Genomic DNA, 26,785 nt, shown 5'->3' with positions numbered 1-26,785 from the left:
AATTGTCTGATGGGCCAAACCCCTTGTTAAATTACAGTGATTAAAACTCACGGATAGCTGGGCCGACTTTATGGTCCTGCTGGAGTTTCTGTGAGTCCTGACAGAAGAAGGCCCATTGACAGTCCTTCAGCTTTGTTTGTTTATTTTTTAATTTGTCATCCACTGGAAGAGGGCAGACACACTCGGAGCATGTCTTTCTCCCAAGGGAATTTGGGGCATGGCATGAGGGGCACAGTTTTTTTTGGCTTCGTCATTCTGCAAATTAAAGTGAAACAGAGGGTTTATTTAAGTTGTTTAACGTTCCTCTTATCTTGTCTTATCGTATCTTAGAAATGTTTGCTGTCAGTTGATGACAGTATCAAAGACACAAATATAGTATGTGCTTTTGTTCATGCATAATAGTCTTATTGCAATTGGGTCATAGAATATATAATATGCTGTCAATACTTGACATAGTGTGTAACCTTCCACAGGTTAAAGTCTGATTTATTTAACATATATACATTCAAACACAAACACATATATATATATATATATATATGTAATTATATAATTTAACAATTAACACCAGAACTAAGTCAATTTATCTTGGAAATCTATCTGTCTATCTATCTGGAAAACATTCAGTGAAAAAGTAAGTTGATTTGTGTTGAAAATTACTGTCACAGTTGAACATCATATCTTTGAAATACGGTATTTCCTGTTAAAGAGAGTTTATGGTAATAGGCCTACTAACAAATGACCAACAGCACTAAATAATATCTGCTAAATGACAATGTCATTTATATTATCTAAATGTCTAATACATTTCTATAGAAGGACTATAAGAGACTGAAACACAACTTTCAGAAAACACTATACTACACAATACTAATAATTCTTTGGGTTTGGGTATAAAATCGTAGGCCCCTGTAATAAGCTAGCTAGCCAAGCAAGAAGCTTTCAAATGAACACACTTGCAAAAGAAAAAAAAATGATACAGAGGAAGTTCTCTTGATGTTTCTCTCTTTGTCTCTTACACAAACTGCTCATTGGAGATACCGGTATTACATTTTTATCTACATTATAACGATCAAGAGAGATTATTAAAACTTACCTGGGTCTGGCGCGTGTCAGCTAAATATCCTCCAGAGAGTTCCGACATCAACAAGTCTACTGCGATTCCCAAGTTGCACTGCGAGTTAAACATCCAGTCACCGAGCTTGAGAACTGGTGATCCATCGCTTACAGCGAGCTTAATCTAAATGTTGATATTTTCAGACACTAGTTTGATTATTAATCACTTTTAATCGGTTCACATTTGTTTCATTTTGAAATAAATTGTCTTCAAACAGTTTTGTCAAGCAAAGCGGACTAGCGTCCGCTGAGGATTGTGGGTAGTGTAGTGACCTCAGCTATCCAAAACGGTGGAAAATCTCTTTATTTCTCAGAATCGAAGGGAAAAACACAAACAATGATGCCCATAACATTAACCCGTCAATTTTGTGTAATTAACAAGGGTACACTGGTGTTTTTGTGTTGAGAAACGTCGCAGATATCACTGTAAAATCACCGTTAACGTAAAAACTGACAGTCAGGTGAATACTTCCGGGATTAAGGTCCTCCGTTAGCCAATGGGACGGATGCGCAGTGCGTCTGTGTGCGCCGTGTTCGGGTTAATACTGAATGAATGAACGGCTCGGACACTAGCTCTGAGATTCAAATATCCCCGCGGATGGGATTACATTGGAATGCAACACAGTCTCACACAAAGCACGTCAAAAACCGACGCTTGGTCAGTGTTGGAGGAGGACGTCCAGATCCGTGTTCATATGACAGAATAGGCTATTCTGTGCTTATTTCACAGAATTGAGTTCGGGCTATCCTACCGAGCTGTAAAACGCGATCAAACTGCGGTCCGTGTTGAACCGGAACCTCGCCGTCCGTGTCTCTATCACGTTATCTCGCTGCCCGTGTATCTGTCACAGAATCTCGCTGTCCGTTTTTATGTCACGGAACCGGAACCTCGCCGTCCGTGTCTCTATCACGTTATCTCGCTGTCCGTGTATCAGTAGGCTTGTTTGGAATCAAGCATGCGCATGCATTTGCCTCGCAAAACAAGGCATTCTGGGAAAAAAAACGTCACAAATGCTGGTGATAACTTCCCTTTGCGACATGTCACATGACTTTAAAAACTTGCGGTATCGCCAGGTACCTCCCTTCGCATGCTTTTCTCTGCAGATGGTCTGAAATAAGTGCGGACATAAGACACTCCCCTCAACGTTGCCCTAGTTGGTTAGAATTATCACGTGGTATTTCCCACGTGAGAAAATTCCTCAGCCTCCGTCAACAACGGGACTTCAAATGCCTAGGCTCGAGTTCGTCAGCGACGAAGAAAGCCAGCGCCACTGGGCAGGCCATATTCTTTGTGCAAAGTCCGTGAAGTTTCCCCTGGCGCGATAGTTTTTGTTATGTATACAATTATTAATAAAGTTAAAAAAAAAAGTCCGTGAAGTGCACCTGTGTCCGACTTGACGTGGTGGGAACTTGGCGTGTTTATGACGAGTTCCGGTGGATCCTCTCTCAAATGCATCGGCGCAAATGCATGCGATCCCAAACGCGCCCTGTCAAAGAATCTCGCTGTCCGTTTTTATGTCACGGAACCGGAACCTCGCCGTCCGTGTCTCTGTAACGGAATGTCGCTGTCCGCGTCTCTGTCACACAATCTCGCAAAGGGAACAGAATTAAACTTACGTTTAATGATGACAGGACAACAAGCTGAGCCTTCAACAACTGTGAGGGTCAGGGTGATATATTGGTGTTGAAAATGAACTAAATATTGCTTCAAATGTTGCGTTTCCAAGTCAGAAAGCACGTCCATCGAGTGAGATCTGTACTTGTCACTGAAAGGGGCAATCCGTGTGTAGACCACGGGTGGTCAGTGGCATTGATTTGCGTTGGCGTGATTTGCGTGGTCATTTCACGGAATTTCGGGTGTTTCCGTTATAGTGTCACGGATTTTGAGTTAACGGTCCGTGGCCATTTCACGGACGGGCCGTGGCCATTTCACGGATGTCTGTGAGACCAGGTTGGAAATTTGTCTCATATTTAACAGGCTTTTATTCTGAAACTATACATCAGAATTTCTTGATACTTACTGGGTCACACTATACTGGGTCATGTACTATAACTCTGACATGGAATTATTCCTTGATAACAGGGCGTTTCCTTTTAAATTGAATCCCAAATCATATTTAATTTGTCTCATATTTGACACTTTGACGGGCTTTTAGTTTGAAACTATACACCAGAAAGACTTGAAACTTCCTGGGTGGCAATATGAGGCGGTGTACGTCTACTATTACCCTGAAGTGAAATTAGAATGTGGAAACATGGCCTTGTTAGAAATTCCGATAAAACAACTTTACATATCACAACGTCCGTACATTTCCGTTGACAGTATTTGCTTTCGTTGACAGTCTTTCGCTATACACCCGACAAGTGCTTTTATTTTGAAACCAGTTCTGAGACATTATTACCGTTAAGATACTATTATCACGTACAGCAAAAAAACGGGTCGGCTGGCTTGACTGTCGTTCATGATGTGTCGGCTGGCTTGACCGCAGTGCGAGCTTCCTCGGCATGGTCGGGTACTACCTGTCATTCTGCAAAAATTTCTCGACCGTTGCCGCTTCCCTCACTGATTTGCTCAGCTCGAAGGTGTGCTTTAAATCGACTCCTCGGAGTCAGACCGCCTTCGAGGCTGTCAAAGCCTTGTTAACGACAGCACCGGTGCTTGCTGCCCCTGACTTTTCTCGCCCTTTCTCTATTGCTGTTGATGCGAGTGACCTTGGCGCGGGAGCCGTTTTGTTACAGCAAGATAACGAGGAGTTGGAGCATCCAATCTGTTTTTTCTCGCGAAAATTCAATGTCCATCAACGTGCCTACTCAACGATAGAGAAGGAGGGCCTTGCTCTGGTGTTGGCTCTCCAGCACTTTGAAGTCTATGTCGGTGGGGCTGTAGAGCCCGTTGTGATCTATACTGACCACAACCCCCTGGTGTTGAGATTAAACACATACGAGGGGGTGAAAATGTGGTAGCGGACGCCTTGTCCAGATGTTAAATTACTGCTATTTGCCCTGTGGAAAAAAAGAGTAAAAATAAATAAATTGTGGGTTAATGTTTTGTTTTTTTAACAGTAAACAGGTTTTTGGTTTACTTGTTAACCTTTGTGTTTTGTTTCCTCTGCTCAGCTGCGGGGGGGGGGGGGGGGGAGGGACGCTGCTGGATGGTTAATCGTTAACCCTTTCTGTTCCCTTCAGCCCAGCTGCGTGTGTGACTGGGCTGGCTGTTATGTGATTTTTGTCTCTCCTTTTTGCAAATGTGCATTTCTCGGTTATGTGCCACGGAACTAAGAATAGTTTTACACTTAGAAATGAGAGTAATTGTTTCTGATTTGTATATAGCCTATAGTATGTATATATATATATATATATATATATATATACAGGGCAGTTGCTGGGAATTCTGGGCCCCCTGAAAGAATATCGGTGTGGGCCCCTCTACCCATTCATTGCCACCTACTGGGGGCTGTGTGTGGGCCCTAGCGGGCTGTGGGCCCTTAGAATTGTCATCACCTTTCCGCCCTATACGACAGCACTGTATATATATATATATATATATATATATATTTTTTTTTCTCACCCCCAATTTATTTTCTTAATGGTGGGGGTGTTACGCAGATACTGCTGGAGTCCTTAACCGCTGCATTATGAGGGAATATTGTATGCGTCGATCTTCTGTCACCCGCTTCTGTCTCCAGCCCAGGCAGCCCGAGATGGGGCTAATTACGCGGCGGGGCGGAGACTATAAAACACGGCCGTCTCCGGGGCTGGCGGGTCCTTTTTCTTCGCCTCTCGCAGTACCGTCTCTCTGCGAGTGCAGGCTGCTGTCTCTGCCGGGTATGGTCGTTGCTGGGCGCAATGGCGCTGCGTCGGCGCCACGCGCCGCCATTGTCCTTTGTTTGGACCCAGCTTTCGTTTGAAACTTTGGTTAAACCTTCTTAGTGCGTAGTCCTTGCTGGCTGCCCACTGTCAACACTCCTTAGTACATTTTTGTCATTGCTGAGCGGGTGGTGATTGGTAGCGGGTCTTTTTGGCACGGTTTTATGTTAGGTTCAGGGAGTGTAGGGAAGATAGTTTCCCGGAAGACTCTCCTAACTCCATTGTGTTTTCTGTTCAGGGTCGGGAGCCAGGAGGTTTGCTTTTCTTTTGATTTAGGTAGTCTTAGGTTTATTTTCTGTTTTGTTTTACACAGCATACACCCCCTACAACTACATAAATCACCACCTTGTTCATCTTTTTTTTGTTTTGTTCTGGAAAACGGTAATAAAACCCTAAACCATCACCCTCTGTCTTGACTCTTATTATGTTATGTTGTACCAGTATTCTTTCTGTGGACACGTAACATACCATCCTGATAGCAGTCAAAGACAAATGTTGCAATAGCATAAATAGGCAGGTTTCATCTTACCACAGCTCATATGCTCCTCCTTATCTTTAAACCTTCAAGATCTCAAATATCTACAAATGAGAGTTTTATAGCAGCATTTCATTAATTTTAGGAGTTAATTTTGATATTTGATATTATAATGAGACAGCATTGCCAAAACGTCAAGTCATGAGTGCCAGCCATCAAATATTTGTCATAATGAAAGCTGCCACACCCATGAGCAAACATTTTGCAATGCTTCATCCATGTCTGTGCTCACCTTTTTTGACATGGACCTCAAAAATGCCACTGTATGTAACCACAGGAGACTTAATTATTTTCTAGGTCCCCTTGTGCAGATACAACATAAAGGTTTCTGTGGCCGACAGTCTATTATCATCTCACTTTGGAATTATTATAATTATTATGAAATTTTGTTCAAATCCATTTCCTCAGTCTAAACATGTTAGTGTTAGTGTGTAGGTTGACACAATGTCTGTGTGCACAACTTAAATTCATTGAACTTAGAATTTCTTAATAGTATTTCAGTCCCTTTAGGATTTTGAGTTTGCACAATGTAAATTACATATATTACATTCCCATTTGAAGGCTGGGTAGCTTATGTATGCACCCAATATCCACAAACCCAACACATGGTGACCAGCCATAAAATTTGATTTACCTTATATTTGGTCTTTAAGTTATCCAATTTTTTGGAGGCCTGGTGGGAGTCATCTGGCCTCCTTGCCCATTTCTTTCACCACCTGTCTGTAGGACCAAATAGTTTACTTGCCATAACCATTACAGAAAAAACAAGCAAATATTTCGACACATATTAGGCTACTTAATCAGAACAGAATATCCAATTTTACTTGTGCCTTAATTAAGGTCCCAATTACCTAGTTTTTGGTAAAAAGGTACAAGGATCATTGGCTGTGCTTCGGGATGAGTGGATTAAAGATGAACCACCCCTGAATTTATATAGATTATGGAATGGCTTCAAACACAGGCTTTATATATAGCTCTTGTATGACCGGCGCTCAAAGACACGTCAGTTTAGTGCGGGTGACCACGTATTAGATTTGTTGCCGATTATAGGGTCATCATTTCAAGCAAAATATGTTGGGCTATATACTGTAGTACAGGGCTATTCAATTACTTTTGAATGAGGGCCGGTTGATGGAAATTATCCAAAATCAGGGTCTGGAAAAATATGTCTTGAAAATGATGAGCATCACATTAATAGCTACAGATACTGTAAAACACTACAACAACATATGAGTCGTTGTCTTTATTTTATCAAGTAAATTATAAGTTATAGGTTTACTCACATTGCAACAGCTTAACAGTTCATAGACATTCAGGTAGAAATAGGTTAACTCACTCGCTGTATCTTCCTCTTTTCACATTTGTTTTCACAATTATTTTGAACATTGCCAAATTTAAAACTGCTTTAAAACTTTATGTTTAGAGTTAAAGAAAATTATTTACCAGGAAACATCGTAAATATGTTTAAGGATAGAGATGGAAGCTATCACCTTAGAGGTACATTGATGTTTAAACAACCTTCTGTTCAAGCATTACAAAGCATGTGTCATTTCAGTTTGTGGGGTGATCTTGTGGAATGGTTTAAATTGAGGGATCAAATTATGCCATAGCATTTTACAACTTAAAGGGGACATATTATGAAAAACAGGTTTTCTCTGGTCTCTACACCTATAAACGGATCCTCCCTGAGCCTGTAAACTCCCAGGATGACGAAAACAAGCAATTCCTGCATTGGAGCCACTGACGTCCAATGGAGTAGCGAGAGAGGGAGAGAGAGAGAGCGAGAGCTGGCCGGATGCAGCCCCCAGATGTAGCTATGTCCCTAGCGTCCGCCGGGAACAGCTGGCTTAGGACACGTGTGTGCGGCGTATATGTGTGTGTGTGTGTTAGCGGGACACAAACAAAGAGAGAGAGAATGCGCGAGCGATATTCTGAGGCTCAGAAGGCGTGCCGCTATCACACGGGCGCGCGTGAATGAACTGGCGTTTATTCCGCGAGACAGGTCTTTTAACTGATAGTAGAGGCTTTCTGAGCTCGCGAATATGGCGGAGGTTAGTCGAAAACACTGTTACAGAAATCAACCCAGCTGCGTGGGTACACGATCAGCATTCAAATACAGCAGCACATGAACAAACGGACTCGGCGGTCCGCGATCAGAACTTAAAACACATTAACAAGAATTACAAGCATGTCCTACACTATCGAATCTCTGCTTCTGCCCAGACAAATAGCCTCTTACTTTTGTCGATGTGAGATGCGTCGATGTGAGGGTTCCGTCCTTGCGGTTATGGCGTTCCTTGACGCAGGCAACGGACGGCAGTTTGTGGGCGCTCGTTCAGCGCCGGATCCAATTGGTTGAAGAAAACCGTTAGTAATTCTTCCTTCTGCAGGGAACGATGAACAATCGCGGGGCTCTGAGATTTAGTCAGCTGATTTCAGACAAAGACGGGTCGAGTTATCCGTTCTGCTGGCAGCTGGGACGAAGAAAGTTTTTCTTCTTACGGCGGGGAACAGGAGAGTCTCCTCAGGATCCAAAATGATAAACAAAAGAAAAATAAAACGAGAAGAGGAAAAAAGGGGTAAAACAGTCTGTTGCTCGTCCAGCGAATTTGGGGGAAAGACTGCGGCCTAGGACAAAGGAAAACGCTGCAGACGTAATGTTCACCTCCTGTTGTAACGCGAGTTACAGTGGAAAGAGAAAGTTCTTCCGGCGGCGCCGGATTATATAGCTTAGGCCGCTCCAGGGGACCCCCCGGGGTTCCCTGAAGATTGTCAGCCAATAGGGCACCAGTTGTGTGACGTCGCACCTCGCACCCAGGTGTGTAGTCCTAACGGTTAGGTCCCCAACACTGGGGTTGGAGCCCCTGAAGTTTCCTAGTGTGTTCCTGTGTTTTTCCCTCCCTTGTGTTTCCAGTGCCCCCTGTCTGTCTCTCTGTTGTCTTGTTTGTGTTTTGGCGTGGGCGTGGCTTCTCCTCCTGGCTCAGCTGCTTCCTCCTGCAATCAGCTCCTCACTCCAACCAGTCTGCACACCTGCCTCTCATCATCTCATCACCTGCAGTATTTATACCCCGGCTCTCCAGCCACTCGGCACCAGATTGTTGTTTCACCACAAGTGGTAGTTACCCTCAGGCCTCCTCGTGCTTTATTACTCCTAGTGTTACACCGTTTCTAATTGTCGTCTCTTGTGCTCCAGGATCATCATCACCATCTCATCCCTCCGTCAGCCAACCTGCCATTTCCGACCTGCCACGCCACTGCCTCAACCCACTCACGCCAGCCTGCTTACCTGCCTCCTAATTTTCAATAAACCACCTTTACTTACCTGTTCAGTGTCCTGCGCTTGGGTCTCCGTCCGAGTCCGTAACAGTTTCGTGTCCTTGGCAGGGGGAACAGATGGGTGACACAGGAGATAAAATAGGTTTGAGGTATTGCATGCGTTTTTTAATCCATCAAATGAGAAAATATGTTACTTATGGAAACCTTACACACTGAGTCCGATGCGTTCATTAATGCATATTCGTTGCGATAAGATGCACAAAAATTAAATAAACGCAGTCATCCAGCAGTGAGGGAGATTTGGCAATTGTCTCACTTCTTGGAAAAAAGAAAAAGAGCTGCGCAACAGTTGGACCACCGACATCCTGAAGTCCACCTGGACCCATTTCGTTTGGGCCCAGGTGGACTTCAGGATGTTGATGGTCCAGTTTACAGCACTACTGGGACCGCACATCAGAAAGAAGACCACAAATCTCCGCAACCCACCTGACCCTGAAGAGCAACTGCAGTACGTCCCAGCATCGTTATGGTCTTTAGACTGTTTGTCATACAGCGTCTTACTTTGAGCAATGAGGTGGATGAGCTCATCTGTTGATATTTTGAAAGTTTGGACAAGTAAATGTTTGATTTACGTATGAATATGGACAGCTGCTGGTTCATCTCCAACCGTACATTTTTTATTTGGTTTTCTCCTTGTGTGTTTTTCTGTTTCAGTGCCAGGTCATCTGCTATTCTCCAGAGCGGCTCCGCCCACCTGCCTGTCTGGTTGTCCTTGAAGACATCTGTATAACTTTCCCTGCTCTGCCTAATCCCGCCCCACATACTTCTATCACATTGTCCCTGTCAGGACCAGGTCACCTGCTTACATTGGTTATAGCTACATTCCAGTCTTGTTCCTTGAGTAGAGTTGTCCCACTGTTTTGCATTTTGGATTTCTGTTTTTAGACTTACTGTTGGAAGTGACTCTCTGGATTTAATTATTGTAATCTACCTGCTGCCCCCTCAACTCTTTATCTGTATTTGGTTCCAAACCTGCAACCTGATAAGCTGACAACAAGAGAAGATGGGTACGTTTATTCAATTAAATATGTTGAGTTTAATCGAGCCCTTGTTACCTGCTGCTGCACGTGTGGTTGTAAGTATACCATACAAAAGTAGTTGGAGAATGGTAAGAAAATGACTGTTATGCCGGCATGAAAAATGCACAGTAAATAAACACCTTTGGGTGTTGATGTTTAGACTGAGGAAGTGGATTTGAACAAAATGTCACAGCATAATTCCAAGTGAGATGATAAAAGAGTGTCGGCCACAGAAACCTTTATGTTGTATCTGGACAAGGGGATCCAGAAATTAAGTCTCCTGTGGTTACATACGATGGCATTTTTGAGGTCCATGTCAAAAAAGGTGAGCGCAGACATGGATGAAGCGTTGCAAAATGTTTGCCCATAGAAGTGGCAGCTTTATAATGAAGTCATTATGACAAATATTTGATGGCTGGCACTCTGACTTGATAAAACGTTTTGGCTATGGTGGCTCATTACACTTTGAAAGTGTATGAGTACTTAATATCAAATATTAGCTATAAAACTCTCATTTGTACATACTTGAGATGTTAAGGGTTTAAAGATAAGGAGGAGTATATGAGCTGTGTTAAGATGAAAACAAAACCTGCCTATTTATGCTATTAACATTTGTCTTTGACTGCTATCAGGATGGTATAATGTAGATATAACCATAAATGAAGACAAACAAAGCAGTTTGTACAGTTAGCCAGCCTTATATTAACAATACATGGTAAGTAATTGAATGCTTTTGTCTTTGACTATTTGTCATCTCTTGCAGCATCAGTAACTACGAATGGATCAGTTATGCATTTCTTGTCTCCTGACAATTGTGAGATTGAAATTTTAGACAATGGAAAGACCATTAGAGATGTCATAGACAGCAAAATAAAAGAGCTTGATGCAGTGGTGAGTATCAGACACATCACGTCACTGAAGGTTCTCTGTGTAATTGTGTGAAAGTATTGTGGGATAGCTGAGAGGTGCATTTTCAAAATAAAATGTTACTCTCCTTTAATTATTCAGGACAATGAAGAGCCATTCTATGTGGCAAATCTGGACAGTGTTTTTGAAAGACACCTCCGATGGCTTAACAACTTACCACGAGTCAAGCCTTTTTATGCAGTGAAGTGCAACAACACAGTCGCAGTTCTGAAGATGATGATCGCTCTGGACACAGGTTTCGACTGTGCCAGCAAGGTACTGATTTGATTTATTGGTTTTGTTTGAGAGGGACCGTGCATAGAATAGCTTCTACACCAGGGTAAGCTAAGTAGCTAATTTGCACCTGTAGTCCCTGGGCAGGATGTTCAAGCACAGTAAAACACACAAACTAGACATTACAGACAAAATTAAAAGACAGCAGGATTAACATTACAAGTAAAAACTAAGTTAAAACAAAGATCAATGATCGTAAGATTGTCTTTCAGCCATGTCTTCAGAGACTTTTTAAAACTGTTAAGACTTGTAGAGTCTCTGATATGGAGTGGAATTGAGTTCCATTTTCCAATTGGTTGATATGAGAATGCTGATTGGCCAAAGGTGGTCTTCTTAAATTTAGTGTAACAGTCCCCTCTCATTGCACCCCTGGATACCCTTACATTGTCCCTGCAGAATGAAACACATTGCTTAAGTGGTGGTGGTGCAAATCATGGGTCAATTTGTACATCAGGCACATGTCAGAGAACCAAAGAAAACTGTCAAATGTTAACATGAAGCATCTCAAAGATAATCCAGCAAGGTAGTCAGGTGCAAATATGACTTGACCCCCAAAAAATTATAACAAAAGGTTTGTGGATTATAGTAGTATCAGATGCACTTATAAACATACTAAATGTTTACCAAAGTGTGATACTCAGAAAGGCCCCATCGTCAAAATGGCGGCCGCCAGGTCCTTAAAATGACTATTACGCCTTTGTATTCCTCCTAGACCAGGAATGCTAGTGCCTGATACATGTTTTACCCATTTAATATTCTAATTAGCATTATGTGCATGATAAATAAGTGATTACAAGTACAATTATATATTAAAGTGATTGTTTACAAGCATATTTTACATTTACGTTTACATTTAGGTCATAACAGATGGTTTTGTCCAAAGCGACTTACAATAAGTACATTTGTCAAAAGAAAGAAAGAAAGAAACCACAACATATCATTGCCAATAAAGTAAGAGCTAAAAATAGAACAAGTGTTAGATCCTCATCTGAGTTAAGTAGTAGTTGTTCAGCAAACATACCTTAAGAACAATAGTGCTATGATCAAAGTGCTATAGGTAAGGGTGTTTGGGCGGGAGTTTGTTCCACCACTGAGGCGCCAGAAAAGAGAAGAGTCTGGACTTTGCTGAGCGACATTTGTTTGATTTCAGCGATGGTGGTACTAGCAGGCCAGCTGAAGTAGAGGAGCAAAGTGCTCGCTTCGGGGCGTGTGGTTTGACCAGTGTTTGAAGGTAGATGGGTGCCGTTCCATTGATGGCCCTGAAGGCCAGTGCCATCGTCTTGAATTGGATGTGTGCTGCAACGGGGAGCCAGTGGAGGTCACGGAGGAGGGGGGTCACATGGGAGAATTTGGGTAGATTGAGGACAAGGCTAATGCAGCGTTCTGGATACGCTGCAATGGTTTAGTTGCCGAGGCCAGGAGTCCAGCCAGGAGAGAGTTGCAGTAGTCAAGGTGGGAGATGACCAGTGCTTGGACCAGGAGTTGCGTTGCATCCTTTGTGAGGAAAGTCAGAATCCTGCGGAAATTGTAGAGGGCAAATCTGCAGGATCGAGCCACAGCAGTGATGTTGGGGGTGTAGGATAGTTGGTCATCAAGGATTGCAGTTGAGGAAGGCAATACTGTGATGCCCTCGACAGTGACCGACAGGTCCATGCGAGGGCAGTCTTTCCCTGGGATGAAGAGGAGTTCGGTTTTATTCGGGTTAAGCTTGAGTTGATGTGCAGTTGTCCAGACAGAGATGTCTGCCAGACATTCCGAGATGCGAGTTGCAATGTGAGTGTCAGAGGTTGGGGGGAAAGAGAGGAATAGCTGGGTGTCATTTGCGTAACAATGGTAAGAGAATCCATGTGATGTGATTACAGAGCCTAGTGATCTGGTGTATAGTGAGAACAGAAGCGGTCCTAATACTGAGCCTTGAGGGACAACCGTGTCCAGAGAACAGGGTTTGGACATAGAGCCATTCCATGTGACCTGAAAGGTGCGATTTTGTCAGGTATGATGTGAACCAGGTTATGTGAAAAAATAAGTACAATTTCCGTGAAGTAATTGCACATTTCTCCTTTCTCGTATCGTTTTGCCTTCTATTGGTGGTTTCTGTGGTTCATAACCATTCTTTCAATTCCAACAAAGAATAAATAATTAGAACTGTGTGGTACTGTAAAATTAGTCAAAACAGGGCTGCTACGTGAAGGCTCAGTACCGCTAACCCCGTCATTTCTTTGTGTTTTTTTATATTTGTATATATTTTTCTTGCCCTTTTATATATATATTTACCATTAGTCGTCACACTATTCGTCCCATAGAGGTGGATTATTGTGATGCTCACAATTCTCAAGTTGGTATGGTCCACAAGCAGGCATACATGGTAGTAATCTGCAGGAGGTCTTCTGGGGCAGCAGTCTTGCTGGTCATAACTGGCAAGAACCGGTTCTCCACCAGTTTCCATCCCCAATCCACTGTGTTCATGTCAGCTTCCTTTCCAGACCACACCATGATCTGGAAGTAAACTCTTTGGCAGTGGTATTTGGTTGAGGACTCAGTTGGAGGCAGACGTTCTTGAGCAACAAATGATTTGGCGTCAACAATTTTCTTGCTAAAAAGGTTGTACCGCAAAGAGACAAGTGAATCGTTACTCTTTCCGCCAAACAAAACTGCTATGGCCTTGGTCCCATGGTCCTCTATGACATCCCTTGCTTGATGTTGGAGCACATTTGCACAGGACTGAATGGTTGAGTCCCCATTCACAAGTTTCTGGAATGCTGTCTGTTTGCTAACACTAAAAATCAAGTCACCCAATACTTGTTTCATCTCACTATTGTACACTTTATTAGCTTTGGACTTGTCTGAGCAAAAATAGAGGCCTGTTGTTCATCCCAGCATAGTAGAGGAGAAGAATGAGTAGGTCTGTATCCTCTCCTATCAAGGTTGTTGGCTGATGTTCTGAGGCCTTGACTGCAGCTTTGACAATGTCCACATCTGCATCAGCTAATGCATTGATAACAGTGCAGCCCTTTTTCTTCAGCTCCATGGTCATAAGATTGATAAGACCTTGTTTGTTGGAAGATCTGGAAAGGAAATCATCCTTTCTTCCCACAAACTAAGTCTCTGCATTGAATCTAACAATGGGATGAGTGTTTGCACCACGTCTCTGATGTGTATTGTCTTTGATGGAAGGATCTTCACTATAACCATCAAAAACAACGGTTGCTTTACCATAATTGCGTACAGTAAAGTCTGCATATAGCAGCACATAAATTGAGCTGATAAGGAAGTGCAATACATTGATCACATGTTGATCAAAACTGTGTGTGAGTTTGGATCCCTTCAGATTAGTCTGTAGCCTAATCTATTTGTTGTTAGCTCACTAGCAGCTAGCTGTCATTACATTGCACATAATCGACTAGTTAGCATTAGTTTAGTTAGCATTACTAGTTATTACTCTTATTATGCATTATTTCTACTCATGTTACTCATGTCACCGACCTATCCAGACTCTCCGATGCCCAATCTTTGGTCTGATGTGTCCTCGCCTTTACATGACCAGCTAAATCGATCTCTGGTTCACCCCAAACAAAGCCTTAAACCTTACATTAATTTACAGAAATTTAAAGTATGTGATCATGTCACTGCAATTTAGACAAGTCCAATGGATTCATAGACCCAGAAAACATGGGGTTGGATACCAAGATTACATATATTCAAATATTGAAGGAGCTAGGCTATTTTAAGGGTTTCCTACACATCCTGGACGCCATCTTGAAAATGACACCTTTATAGTGGTCAAAATTTGGTAAACTTTTAGTGTATAATTAAGGACACCTAATACTACAAAAAACAGTTGAAAAACCTTTTGTTAGAATTATTTTAGGGTTAGGTGTTTTTTTTTTCATATATGCAACCGCCTAAGGACAAAGGGTGTTTCCTTCTCAGTTTGCTCATAACCATGTTCTGGTCTAACAGGGTGAGATCCAGCAGGCTCTGTCCCTCGGAGCAAAACCTGAGAATATAATTTATGCACACACAACCAAACCAATGTCCCACATCAAATACGCCTGTTCTCGTGGAGTAGATACGACGACTTTTGATAATGAGGATGAACTCCTAAAAATGTCTCTTTGTCACCCGAAAGCCAAGTAAGTGAACACTACTGATACGTTTGATTCAAGTGCAGATTACTGTTAGTGTATTGATTAAGTCTTTTGCATCTCTTTCCAGACTGGTACTCCGCATCGCGGTGGATGACTCTGCATCGCTGATAAGACTCAGTTCAAAGTTTGGAGCCAGAATGGAGTCTGTTGGTAAGCTGCTGGAACGTGCTGCAGAGCTGGGCTTGGAGGTCATTGGGGTCAGCTTCCATGTAGGCAGCGGGTGCACTAGAAGTTCGGCGTTCAAGCAGGCCATAGCAGACGCCCGACGAGTCTTTGACATGGGGGTAAGTCATGGTCAGAGCAAAAGAACATTACAAAACTACAATAACCTAGAGCTGTTGCCATAGCAAATGTGTGTATCTGTGTAGGAGTGGAGCAGGGCATTTCTTAAAAGAAAAAGGCAAGTATACAAGTGTGAATAGTTCACTTGACGGCTCAGGAATGGCTTTCAGTTGAATGGGACATGTTTGGGATAATGGGATGTCCCCCAGAGAGCACGCCCAAAGGTACAAGACTCAGAAACCGTTTCTATCCGCAAGCCATCAGGCTGCTGAATGACTCTGTCACACACAAGCCAACTCTGTGAACTGTGTATTTGCACATTTGCACATAGTGTGCAATGCACTTGTTCATTGCACTTTATATATATATATATATATATATATATATATATATATATATATATATATATATATATATATATAGTATAGCACTATAGATACATAGAAAAAAATCAGCTAAACTGCATAGACTGACTTTGTTCTTTTGTATATATATTTATACGTCTATACGTTTTTGGTTTTTAGCATATATATTTGTATTCTGGAACCCTGTGAGTGTCTAGAAAAGCGCCATACAAATCCACCCCAATATTATTGTTATTGTTCTTTTCTATCGTATTTTCTATTTAAGGTCACTGTGTGAAGGCAAACTGCAAAATAAAAATGTCATTGCTCAGTGTGAACTATGTTTCAACTTTATGTGGGTCACTGCCACTCCAGCTGCTCTCAACTGCCTACTCGTTTTCACACTCCCCAAGACGAACAGGGCGAAGAGGAACTGGACTCATCTCACCCAGGTGGTCCTACCAGGTCCTTCCCCTGGACCACCTACCCCGATCTGCACTTGAATTCCACGCCGTCTCTGTCACCCTTCCTTTCAAGCTCAACATCATAGTGATCTATCACCCACCTGGTCCTCTCGGTGACTTTTTAGATGAGATGGATGCCCTCCTAAGCTGCTCCCCTGATGATGGCACACCACTCGTCGTCCTCGGTGACTTCAACATCCACCCAGGAAAACTGCACTCATCTGAATTCATTGACTTCTTGTCCACATTTGACCTCACACTCTCCCCCTCTCCACCCACTCACCGGGCCGGGAACCAACTTGACCTTGTCTTCACAAGGTCCTGTAAAGTAAAAGACATCAGCTCCTGATTCACTCCTATAACCTCCCAGAAAACATCTCCACTAACTCTCAACTCGGTCTAACCGTCCCACCACCTGCTCCCTTGACCCGATTCCCTCCTCTCTTCTCCAAGACATCTCACACGACATCTTGCCATTCCTCACCCCCTGATCAACTCCTCCCTCACCTCAGGTCTCATTCCAGCTGCTTTTAAGACTGCTACAGTGAAGCCCCTCCTTAAAAAACCCATCCTAGACGCTGCTGACATCCAAAGCTACAGACCTGTATCTCTTCTTTCATTCCTCTCTAAAACCCTGGAACGTGCCGCCTACAACCAACTGTCATCCCTCGCAGAACAACCTCCTTGACCCTAATCAATCAGGATGCAGGACTGCTCACTCCACTGAGACGCCAGAGCCTCATCCCACTCCTCTGTTCTCATTCTCCTCGACCAATCTGCTGCATTCGACACAGTCAACCACCAAATCCTCCTCTCCACCCTGGCTGAACTTGGCATAACTGACTCTGCTCTAACCTGGTTCACATCATACCTGACAAATCACACCTTTCAGGTCACATGGAATGGCTCTATGTACAAACCCTGTTCTCTGGACACAGGTGTCCCTCAAGGCTCAGTATTAGGACCACTTCTCTTCTCACTATACACCAGATCACTAGGCTCTGTAATCACATCACATGGATTCTCCTACCATTGTCAGATGACACCCAGCTATTCCTCTCTTTTCCCCCAACCTCTGACACTCACATTGCAACTCGCATCTCGGAATGTCTGGCAGACATCTCTGCCTGGACAACTGCGCATCACCTCAAGCTTAACCTGCATAAACTCCTCTTCATCGACACTCACTGTCGAGGGCATCACAGTATTGCCGTCGTCAACTGCGAGGAACCTGGATCTAATCCTCGATAACTATCCTGCACCCCCAACATCACTGCTGTGGCCCAATCCTGCGTATTTGCCCTCTACAATATCCGCAGGATTCGGACTTTCCTCACAAAGGATGCAACGCAACTCCTGGTCCAAGCACTGGTCATCTCCCACCTTGACTACTGCAACTCTCTCTCCTGGCTGGACTCCCGGCCTCGGCGACTAAACCATTGCAGCGTTTCCAGAACGCTGCAGCACACCTTGTCTTTTCTCCCATCTAACCCCCCTCCTCCATGACCTCCACTGGCTCCCCGTTGCAGCACGCATCCAATTCAAGACGATGGCACTGGCCACCTCGACTCTGCATAGCAAGACCCACTAACAACCTCCCCCCCCCCCCCCCCCCCCCAAAAAAAACCCATTACCTATAGCACTTTCATCATAGCACTGTTGTTCTTAAGGTATGTTTACTGAACAGTTACTACTTTACTTCCGGCCTTTTGCTTCCGGCTTTGCTACAGTGCAGACGCTTTTCCTCTTTGCTCTCACCCCTGCCTGCGATTTTCTGCTATTTTTTGCTATCTGCTTCTCCTCAATAAGAAACAAAGAGCAGCAGCTCCTGGATATTTACAAAACCAGTGGGATTATATTTTCTTTGAGATAAAACGGGCATTTTTCAATATTTTTACGACTTCCTCAACGCTACGTGAGGAGGCCTACCAAACAAGATAAGCCTGAGCCTGCTAAAGGTAATTAGCAGAAGATGCCTCCCTTCTCTACGGAAGATTACCATAAACTCCTACAGAAGATTTTACTGCTGGAAACAAAAATGAATCGGTTAGAAGTAAATGTAGAAGTGAATGGACTTTGTGGGAACAACACCACTCTAGCACTGACTCAAAACAGTGGACAGGAGCATGCTAGAACCCAGCTAAGTAGCAATAATGAAGCTATGAAGAAACGGGAGGATCCTGTACACGGTAATAAATCTACCAGCGATAATCCTCCCTGGAACACACTTGGTGCGAAGCCAAAGAGAAGACCATTTCCCCGTGACATGGGAGAACGGATATCTGGCAGGACCCAGCGCCCCGATATCTGTGATCTGACCGGCTGGCCTGCGTTACCATCTCCATCCAGGCACAGCGCCTCCTCAACCCCACTGCCTCGTAGGACACAGCAGTGGACAGCTGGGAAGAGGAGAGCTACCAAGAAACCTCCCCAGCAAACAACTGTTCAATTAAAGAACAGGTTTGCTCCACTGCTGCAGGACCATGGATCCCCCTCTGACTGCCTGGATAACCCCCCACCACCACGCAGCAGGGTAAGACCTGCTAACTTAAAGCCACAGAGAAAGCTAACGACAGGGCCTGAAAATCTGATTGTGGGTGACTTTTCTGTAAAAGATATGAAAAGCAGTAATAACATCAAAGTACTCTGCTTTCCGAAGGATACGGTGTATGATTTGGAAAAAAGAATCCTGGAAATTGTGGCTGCACACCCAACTGTGAAAAATATCATTCTGCACATTGGATTTAATGACATTGAAAAACAACAATCAACAGAGTTGAGAGAGGACTTCAACAAACTCTTTGAAACAGTCAGCTCTGTGAATGCTGAGGTTTTCATCAGTGGCCCTCTGCCCCCGACCGGGAGAGGAGCGGAGACATTCAGTAGACTGTTCTGGCTCAACAAATGGCTCTCAACTGCATCTCTTGCTCGCCCAATGCATTTTATTGACAATTTCCGCTTTTTCTGGGACCGCAGGCATCTTTTTAAGACAAACGGACTTTGCCTAAATAAGCTAGGGGCAAAGCTATTCATCACCAACATGTCACACTGCCTGCGTCATCCATCTGTCGCCAAGGACAAGAGACGAGAGGAACCAACAAAGAGGGAAAACGAAACACAGATTATCAGAAACGTCGAAGGAGGACTGAATGTGGATCCCCCCCCCCCCCCCCCCACAAATCTCCATCCAGGTCTTCATCATTCTCCCTCCCTCCAATAAACCTTTCTCTCCCCTCCTCCCCCTTGGAGTTCCAAGAGCTACCCCCACCTACCCCCCGCCCTTCTCAGATTACCAACAACGTCGAAGGAGGACTGAATGTGGATCCCTCCCCCACCCCTCCCAAATCCCAATCCAGGTCTTCGTCATTCTCCTTCCCTCCAATAAACCTTTCTCTCCCCTCCTCCCCCTTGGAATTCCAGGAGCTACCCCCACCTACCCCCCGCCCTACTCAGACCCCCTCTCCCAAGGCTGCAACTAAGTCACCAAAACCCAAGACCCCCTCTTCCAAGGCTGCAACGAAGTCACCAAAATCCAAGACCCCCTCTTCCAAAGCTGCAACTAAGTCACTAAAACCCAAGACCCCCTCTTCCAAAGCTGCAACTAAGTCACTAAAATCCAAGACCCCCTCCTCCAAAACTCTTCCCTTATGGCCACCTCTTCCCTTTTGGCCACCCCCTCCCCACCCTGACAGCAGCCCTGAATATTACTGAGACAGAAAAGGGTTCAGCAGTAGACCGCATTATCAGCTGGACCCAAGGTCGCCTACATCAAAACATGGCAACTTCTGCATTCCTGTTGTGACTACTAAGAGAGTAAACATTGGGAAACTTGAACACACTGCTAACCTAAACAATCTCATTCCTGTTCTCTCAAAATCAAAGTCAACCTCAAAGCCTGTCAATAACACCATCAGGATGGGTCTGCTAAATGTTAGGTCTCTTAATAACAAATCATTTTCAGTCAATGATTTTATTACCACTTCTAAACTTGATTTTATGTTTTTAACTGAAACATGGCTTTGTAGATCTGGGAAAAGAGGTGGAGGGGTTGCTGCTATATTTAAAAATACATTTCAGGGGAAACAGATGTCACTTGGTGTTTTTCCATCATTCGAATATCTTTGTGCTGTGTTGAAATGCTCTCCCAGATTTCTCCTGTTAATTATTTACAGGCCACCTAAATATTCGTCAAATTTTTTCGATGATTTTACTGAATTATTGTCTAGCATCTCCACTGATTTTGACTGCCTAGTTATAACTGGTGACTTTAATTTTCATATTGATGATTTGAATGACAAGGGTGCAAAAGAACTTTTTAATATTCTAGACACATTTGACCTTTCTCAACATGTGAAAGAGGCTACTAATTGTAAGGGACACACCCTGGACCTGATTATCACAAAAGGTCTCCATGTTTCTGATGTTTTTGTGACTGATCCTTCATTGTCTGATCACTTCTGTGTTTTCTTTAATATTTCTTTCATTCCTGACACACAAACAGAATCAAATAAGGTCAAAAAGCGGTACATCAATGAACATGCCAATGTACTCTTTAAAAATGCCATCTCCTCGTTACCACCTCTAAACCCATGTCATGCTGATTATAGGAGCCACATCCATTGGATGTGCTCCGTGTGTTTTGACTCCCGGGTGACCTGGTTGACGCGCTGTGTTGATGTTTCCAGTACTATGCAGCTACGTGAAGCAATGATTGATCCGTGCGATCGTCTCCGGTTTACAACCCGTTTATTTTCTCACCATGACACCAATTGCATGGGAATACGGAATACATTTATATAGATCCTCAGTGACATAACAACAACTGGTGGTATTTGGTATTTCTAGCGGTCAAAAACCGTATGCCCTTCCGGGGTCAAACAACAGAGGTAACCCAAATGACGTACCCTTTATACCTGTACCCACAATACGGCAGCACCACTCAGTGGTCAACACAGACATTACAACATAAATGGAAAACAGGAAAATGGCTCTTACACTCCGGCCCCTAAATGTAAGCGACGGATGGAGCTAACAATTAAACCAAAACAAACAAAGAGCCATTAATACCCATCATGCATTACTGCATTATCATCAGATATCTTGAGCTGCGTTTAACAGACACAATTTGGTCACTGGTCTTACCACAGTGTTAAACTTCGTCTTAAGACGAACGGACCGTACAAACTCGTTTTTGTCGGGAAAGGTCTCGACTACTCGTCCGAGCAGCCAAGAGCCACGAGGGGCAGCCGAATCCATGACTATGACAATGTCTCCTGGCACAAAGTTTCTTTTTTCTCTGTTCCATTTTTGCCGTTCTTGCAGCAGAGGGAGGTACTCTTGAACCCACCGTTTCCAGAACAGATCAGATATATACTGAACCTGTCTCCACCTTCTCTTTGCATACAGGTCTTGTTTCACAAACAGCCCAGGTGGTAATGCAGGTTTGCCTTTCAGGAGGAGGATATGGTTTGGTGTGAGAGGTTCAAGATCATTGGCATCCTCGGACAGCTGGGTGATGGGCCGGTCATTTACTATGGCCTCAACTTCACAGAGAACCGTGTGGAGGCCGTCGTCGTCCAATTGCTGCTGGTGCAATACAGATTTGAGAACACACCTTATTGTACGAATCATGCGCTCCCAAATTCCGCCAAAATGAGATGCCCCTGGAGGATTGAATTTCCAGTCCACTCCTGCTGGAATGAGAGATCTTTGAATCTGGTCATGATTAAGTGCAGCGTGAGCCTCCTTCAGTTCTCTATTTGCTCCAACGAAATTGGTACCATTGTCGGATAGCATATGAGAAACTTGGCCTCTTCTACTTATGAAGCGCCGCAAAGCATTAATGCACGCATCAGTATCCAGCGAGTTTGCAACCTCCAGGTGCACAGCTCTACTTGCCAAACAGGTAAAAATCACCCCGTAGCGTTTACAGAGGCTTCTTCCCCTCTTCACCTCGATAGGTCCAAAAAAGTCTACACCAACACTTGTGAAAGGAGGTAGGTCAGGCAAAGTCCTTTCTAAAGGCAAGTCTGCCATTTTTTGTTCACCTGCTCTTGCAGCGTGGAGTCTGCACGTCCAACAATCATTTATAACCTTTCTTATTGCTGAAGGAGCCTTTGTGATCCAGTATTTCCTCCTGAGTTTGGATAGTGTGTGGTTTCTACCACTATGACCCAGTTGCTGGTGAATATGCCTGAGAATAAGAGTCGAAATATGCTGGTCTTTAGTGAGGATGAGTGGATGCTTGACTTCTTCTGGCAGAGCTGCCCTACTGAGCCTTCCTCCAACTCGAAGCAGGTCGTCCTCCAGACAAGGATCCAGTTTGTAAATAGGACTTTCTTTGCGGACTGCCGACTTTCCTGATGAGAGTGCATCAATTTCCGCCTTAAACCGCTGCTGCTGAGCGAAGCGAACAATCACAATCTCTGCCTCCACAAGATCCTCCAACGTTATGCTCTGGTCCCCAACTGCACCTCTTGCCTTCCTCATCTCCAACTGTACATGAGTGGGTTGATTGTTTGCATCAGAGGCCTGCAGCTCCTTTCTCCTTTGGCTTAATTTCAAGAGGGTATTTTGCACCTTCAGGAACCAGGCAACTGCAACCTTGAGCTTCCTCCAGTCTGAGAAGTATGTAATTAGTTGGTTAGTCGCATTCATTGATTCCTTGGTGATAACAGCATTCACCATGAAGTCTTTCTTAACTTCAGGGTCGTCCAGTGGGATGCTGATTTCTATGATATTTTCTGGCCAATACCTTTCTGGCTTCCAAAGAAAGTTGGGCCCTTCGATCCACCTGCTGCGAGTCAGTAGATCTTCGACTTTCATACCTCTGGATGCATCGTCAGCTGGGTTATCTTTTGTGTTTACATACTTCCACTGTGACACCTTTGTAGCGTCTCTGATAGTTGTCACCCTGTTTGCTACAAAGGTATGAAAGCGCCGGTTCTCATTCCTTATGTACTTCAGTACTGAAGTACTATCTGTCCAGAAGCACGAGTCTTCCAACTGCAGCTGCAGCTCCGCTCTCAACAATCTGTCCACACGAGCAGCAAGAGCTGCGGCAGTAAGCTCCAAACGTGGAATGGTGATCGGCTTTATTGGTGTTACCCGTGCTTTGCCAAGCAGGAATGCCACGTGAACCTCGTTCCTGTTATTCTCCAACCTTACGTAACTAACGATACCGTATCCTCCTTCACTTGCATCGGAGAAGTGATGCAGCTGGGCAAGTGTAGGCTGTCCAAACTCTGTTGGCTTGATGCACCTTCTGATATTAAATTCTGACAACCTGCTAAGCTCTTCCAGCCACTTAGTCCACTGCTGCAGTATGTCACCAGGTAAGCTGGCATCCCATCCAGAGTTTCTCCTGCACAGCTCCTGCAACAAGATTTTACCAGGCAATGTGACTGGTGCAATAAACCCCAAAGGATCGTACACTGAACTAAGCATGGACAGCATGCCACGTCTAGTGTCAGGACTGTTTTTCATCAGCGTCCTGAACTGAAAGGAGTCCCTCTTGATGCACCACTGGAGACCAAGGGCTTTCTCCAAGGGAAGATTGTCTCTATCCAAGTCCAATGCCTTTAAGTCCTTTGCTCTGTGTTCCTCTGGCACTGTACGCAGCACCGTCCTGCTGTTACTGACCCACTTAGTCAGATGGAATCCTCCCCTTTGACAGAGAGCTGTGAGATCTTTAATTGCCTGAATGGCTTCTTCTTCTGAGGATGTGCTTTTTAAGCAATCATCGACATAGAAGTTTTGCCTGACCGTCTTAATCACCTCAGCAGGGAATGACGCCTGATTGTCTTCTGCCGTCTTCCTGAGTGCGTAGCAAGCGCAGCTGGGTGATGAAACCGCCCCAAATAGGTGGACCGTCATCCTGTGCTCTGCAATTTCTTGGCTCAGGTCACCCTCAGGCCACCACAAGAAACGGAGGAAGTTTTTGTCTGTTTCTGCAACGTTTACCTGATAGAACATCTGTTGGATATCTCCCATTAACGCTACAGGCTCCTGTCTGAACCGAATGAGCACTCCGAGCAGACCGCTTGTAAGGTTGGGACCCTGGAAGAGCTCGTTGTTCAATGATCTTCCTTTAAATGTTGCGCCACAGTCAAACACCACTCGCAGGGCCTTTTTTCTAGGATGGTAGACGCCATGATGGGGGATATACCACACCTTTCCTTCTTCACAACACAACTGGTGCTGAGGTATTTTCTCTGCATAACATCTGTCAATGACGTCAGTGAGGAAGCTTGCATACTCCTGATGAAACTGCTCATCCTTCTCAAACCTTCTCTTGAGTCCCAAAATCCTTTGCTTGGCCACCAACAAATTATTTGGGAGCATGAGCTGCTCTTTCCTAAAAGGCATTTTCAGGCTGTAATGCCCGTCAACCAGCTTTGCTGAATGGCTGACAATTTCCAAGAACCTTGTTTCTTCTCTTGACATTTGTTCGTCCTCAAGATTCTTGTCGTTGAAGTCATGGTTGTACTGAGCAGCCAGCATTTCCTCCAGTTTATGCACAGCAATCCTGTTAACCGTAGCAGAGGGAAATTTTTCCTCCATGGTGCCACAGTTTCCATTTAGTGGACCATTTACTGACCATCCTAGCACAGTTCTAATAGCATATGGGCCCTTCCCACAGCTGTTGACGACCTGCCATGGTTCCAATAACCTTGGAGCATTAGTTCCAATCAGTAGATCAACATTTGCCTTGATGCTTGGGATGTGTACCTTTTCTAGGTATGGCCACTGAGACAGATCTTCCTGTGTCACTATGTCATCGTCAGTCACTGGCATCTTCTCTTGTGTGAGAACATCTGGAAGTGCATAGAAATCACTGCTGTCAAGCCCCGCAACCTCCAACCCAGCTAAGCAGTAAGCAGTCTTCACTGTTTCTTGCCCCATTGTGCGTAACAGAAAGCTGATTTTGTTGCCCGCAGCATTCAGTTTCTTCATTAGATTTTCCGAACAAAAGGTGCCTGAGCTGCCGGGATCCAGAAAGGCGTATGTTGTTATGATGTTATTTCCCTTTGAAGCTTTCACCCTTACAGGAAGGATAGACAAAGCGCACTGGTCTCTACCGGCCCCTGTATGTCCACATGTTGTAACTATAGCAGGCTGTTCATTGGAAGGTTCCTCTTGCTGGTCCAGAGCTGGTTGCCGTTTTATATGAAGCAAGGTAGGGTGAGTTTGACCACAGATCTTGCATATCATGCGCCTCTCGCAGTCACGGCTCATGTGACCCACGCATAAACATGCGAAACAAACTCCTTTTTCACGCAAAAATTGAATTTTGTCTTTGTGTCCTTTTCCAATGAGCTCCTTACACTCGTCCAATGAATGCCCACGAGAACAGCAGAGGCATCCAGCTTTCTCCATTTTTGTTTGTTCTTTAATTCTTTCAGTGACGTTTGTAGAAGCTACTGTGGTGGCAGTAATACTTTTCCTTAACTCTGTTCCTAGGCTGTGAGGTAAACCTGGTGAAAGTCTTTGGCCCTGCAGCTCCAAAACCGGGGTCCTGTATGTTACCAAACAATGGGGTCTGACAGAATTCTAACATGGCGTTCAACAAACGACACTAGGTCTTTGATGTGTGCTCTGTCATTTGTTCTTTCCATTGCATCATGAGCTCTGGCTCTCCACTGATCTCCTCATTTTAAATGGTAGTTTGGAAATAATGGCCCTCATGTTAACTGGCATATCAAGTTCTTGCAAGAACTGGAGGTCCTCCATGGCATTGCAGCAACCACGCAAAAACAATGAATAGGCTTGGAGTGCATCCACATCTTCAGGTTTAATTGATTGCCAAGCCAAAACTTTCTCCATATAAGCAGTTGCAATCGTATAGTGGTTGCCAAAATGTTCTTGTAGAAGACCCTTAGCCACTCCATAGCCACTCTCAGGATCCATATGCTGGCAGCTACGCACCAACTCTCGCGGCTGTCCTCTCGTATATTGCTCCAGATAGTATAGACAATCAGCTTTGCTTGCCTTTCCTTACACTCCTTGCTCAAATGCCTTTATGAATGACCTGTATGTGAGAGGGTGTCCTTCAAAGGTAGGAATATCTCTCGGTGGTAGAGACAAGCGATGCTGTTGTTGCACCAGAGCAGCAGTAATTTCATTTTGTCTGCTCATGATATTAATTATGTCGTCAGGAAGATTTTGATGACTACCATATTGTCTTGGTCCATCGTTTGACTGAGCAACTGTAGGCTGGCACTGTGCATGCTGTGATGTTGCTATGATGTTTCCTAACAATTGCACAGGTTGTTTTGGCCTCACGTCCATTGATGTTGGTTTGTCAGGTGGTAATGATGATTGTGCCCAGTGAATTTGTTGCACAGGCCTGCATGTAGGCTCATACTCCTTCACCATGGGGTTTAGGACAACGACAGAGTCCTCTTTCTCTTTTCCTTTTTCAAAATAGGAATTCATACCGTCTGAGCCTTTGGAAGAATCACTTTTTGTTTCC

The 26,785-nt window shown here is 44.2% G+C and overlaps 1 protein-coding gene across 1 annotated transcript in view; it reads left to right on the top strand.

Annotated features, from left to right (window-relative positions):
- Positions 1-10,655: 10,655 nt before the first annotated feature.
- Positions 10,656-26,785, top strand: part of LOC311031491 (ornithine decarboxylase-like) — a gene marked incomplete at its 3' end in the record, with an annotated part of 229,983 nt that continues 213,853 nt past the window's right edge. Inside the window, exons 1-4 of the mRNA XM_084037796.1 lie at positions 10,656-10,764; positions 10,882-11,055; positions 15,034-15,206; positions 15,289-15,505. Of these exons, the coding sequence (XP_083893922.1) occupies positions 10,663-10,764; positions 10,882-11,055; positions 15,034-15,206; positions 15,289-15,505 (666 nt within the window). The 5' untranslated portion in view covers positions 10,656-10,662. The remainder of the gene's footprint in view (positions 10,765-10,881; positions 11,056-15,033; positions 15,207-15,288; positions 15,506-26,785) is intronic.

This window comes from Eutrigla gurnardus, assembly GCF_963514095.1.
Source record: "Eutrigla gurnardus genome assembly, chromosome: 20".
NCBI lineage: Eukaryota > Metazoa > Chordata > Actinopteri > Perciformes > Triglidae > Eutrigla > Eutrigla gurnardus.
The sequence above is the reverse complement of the archived record's forward strand: the minus strand, read 5'-3'. Positions and strand labels throughout refer to the sequence as shown.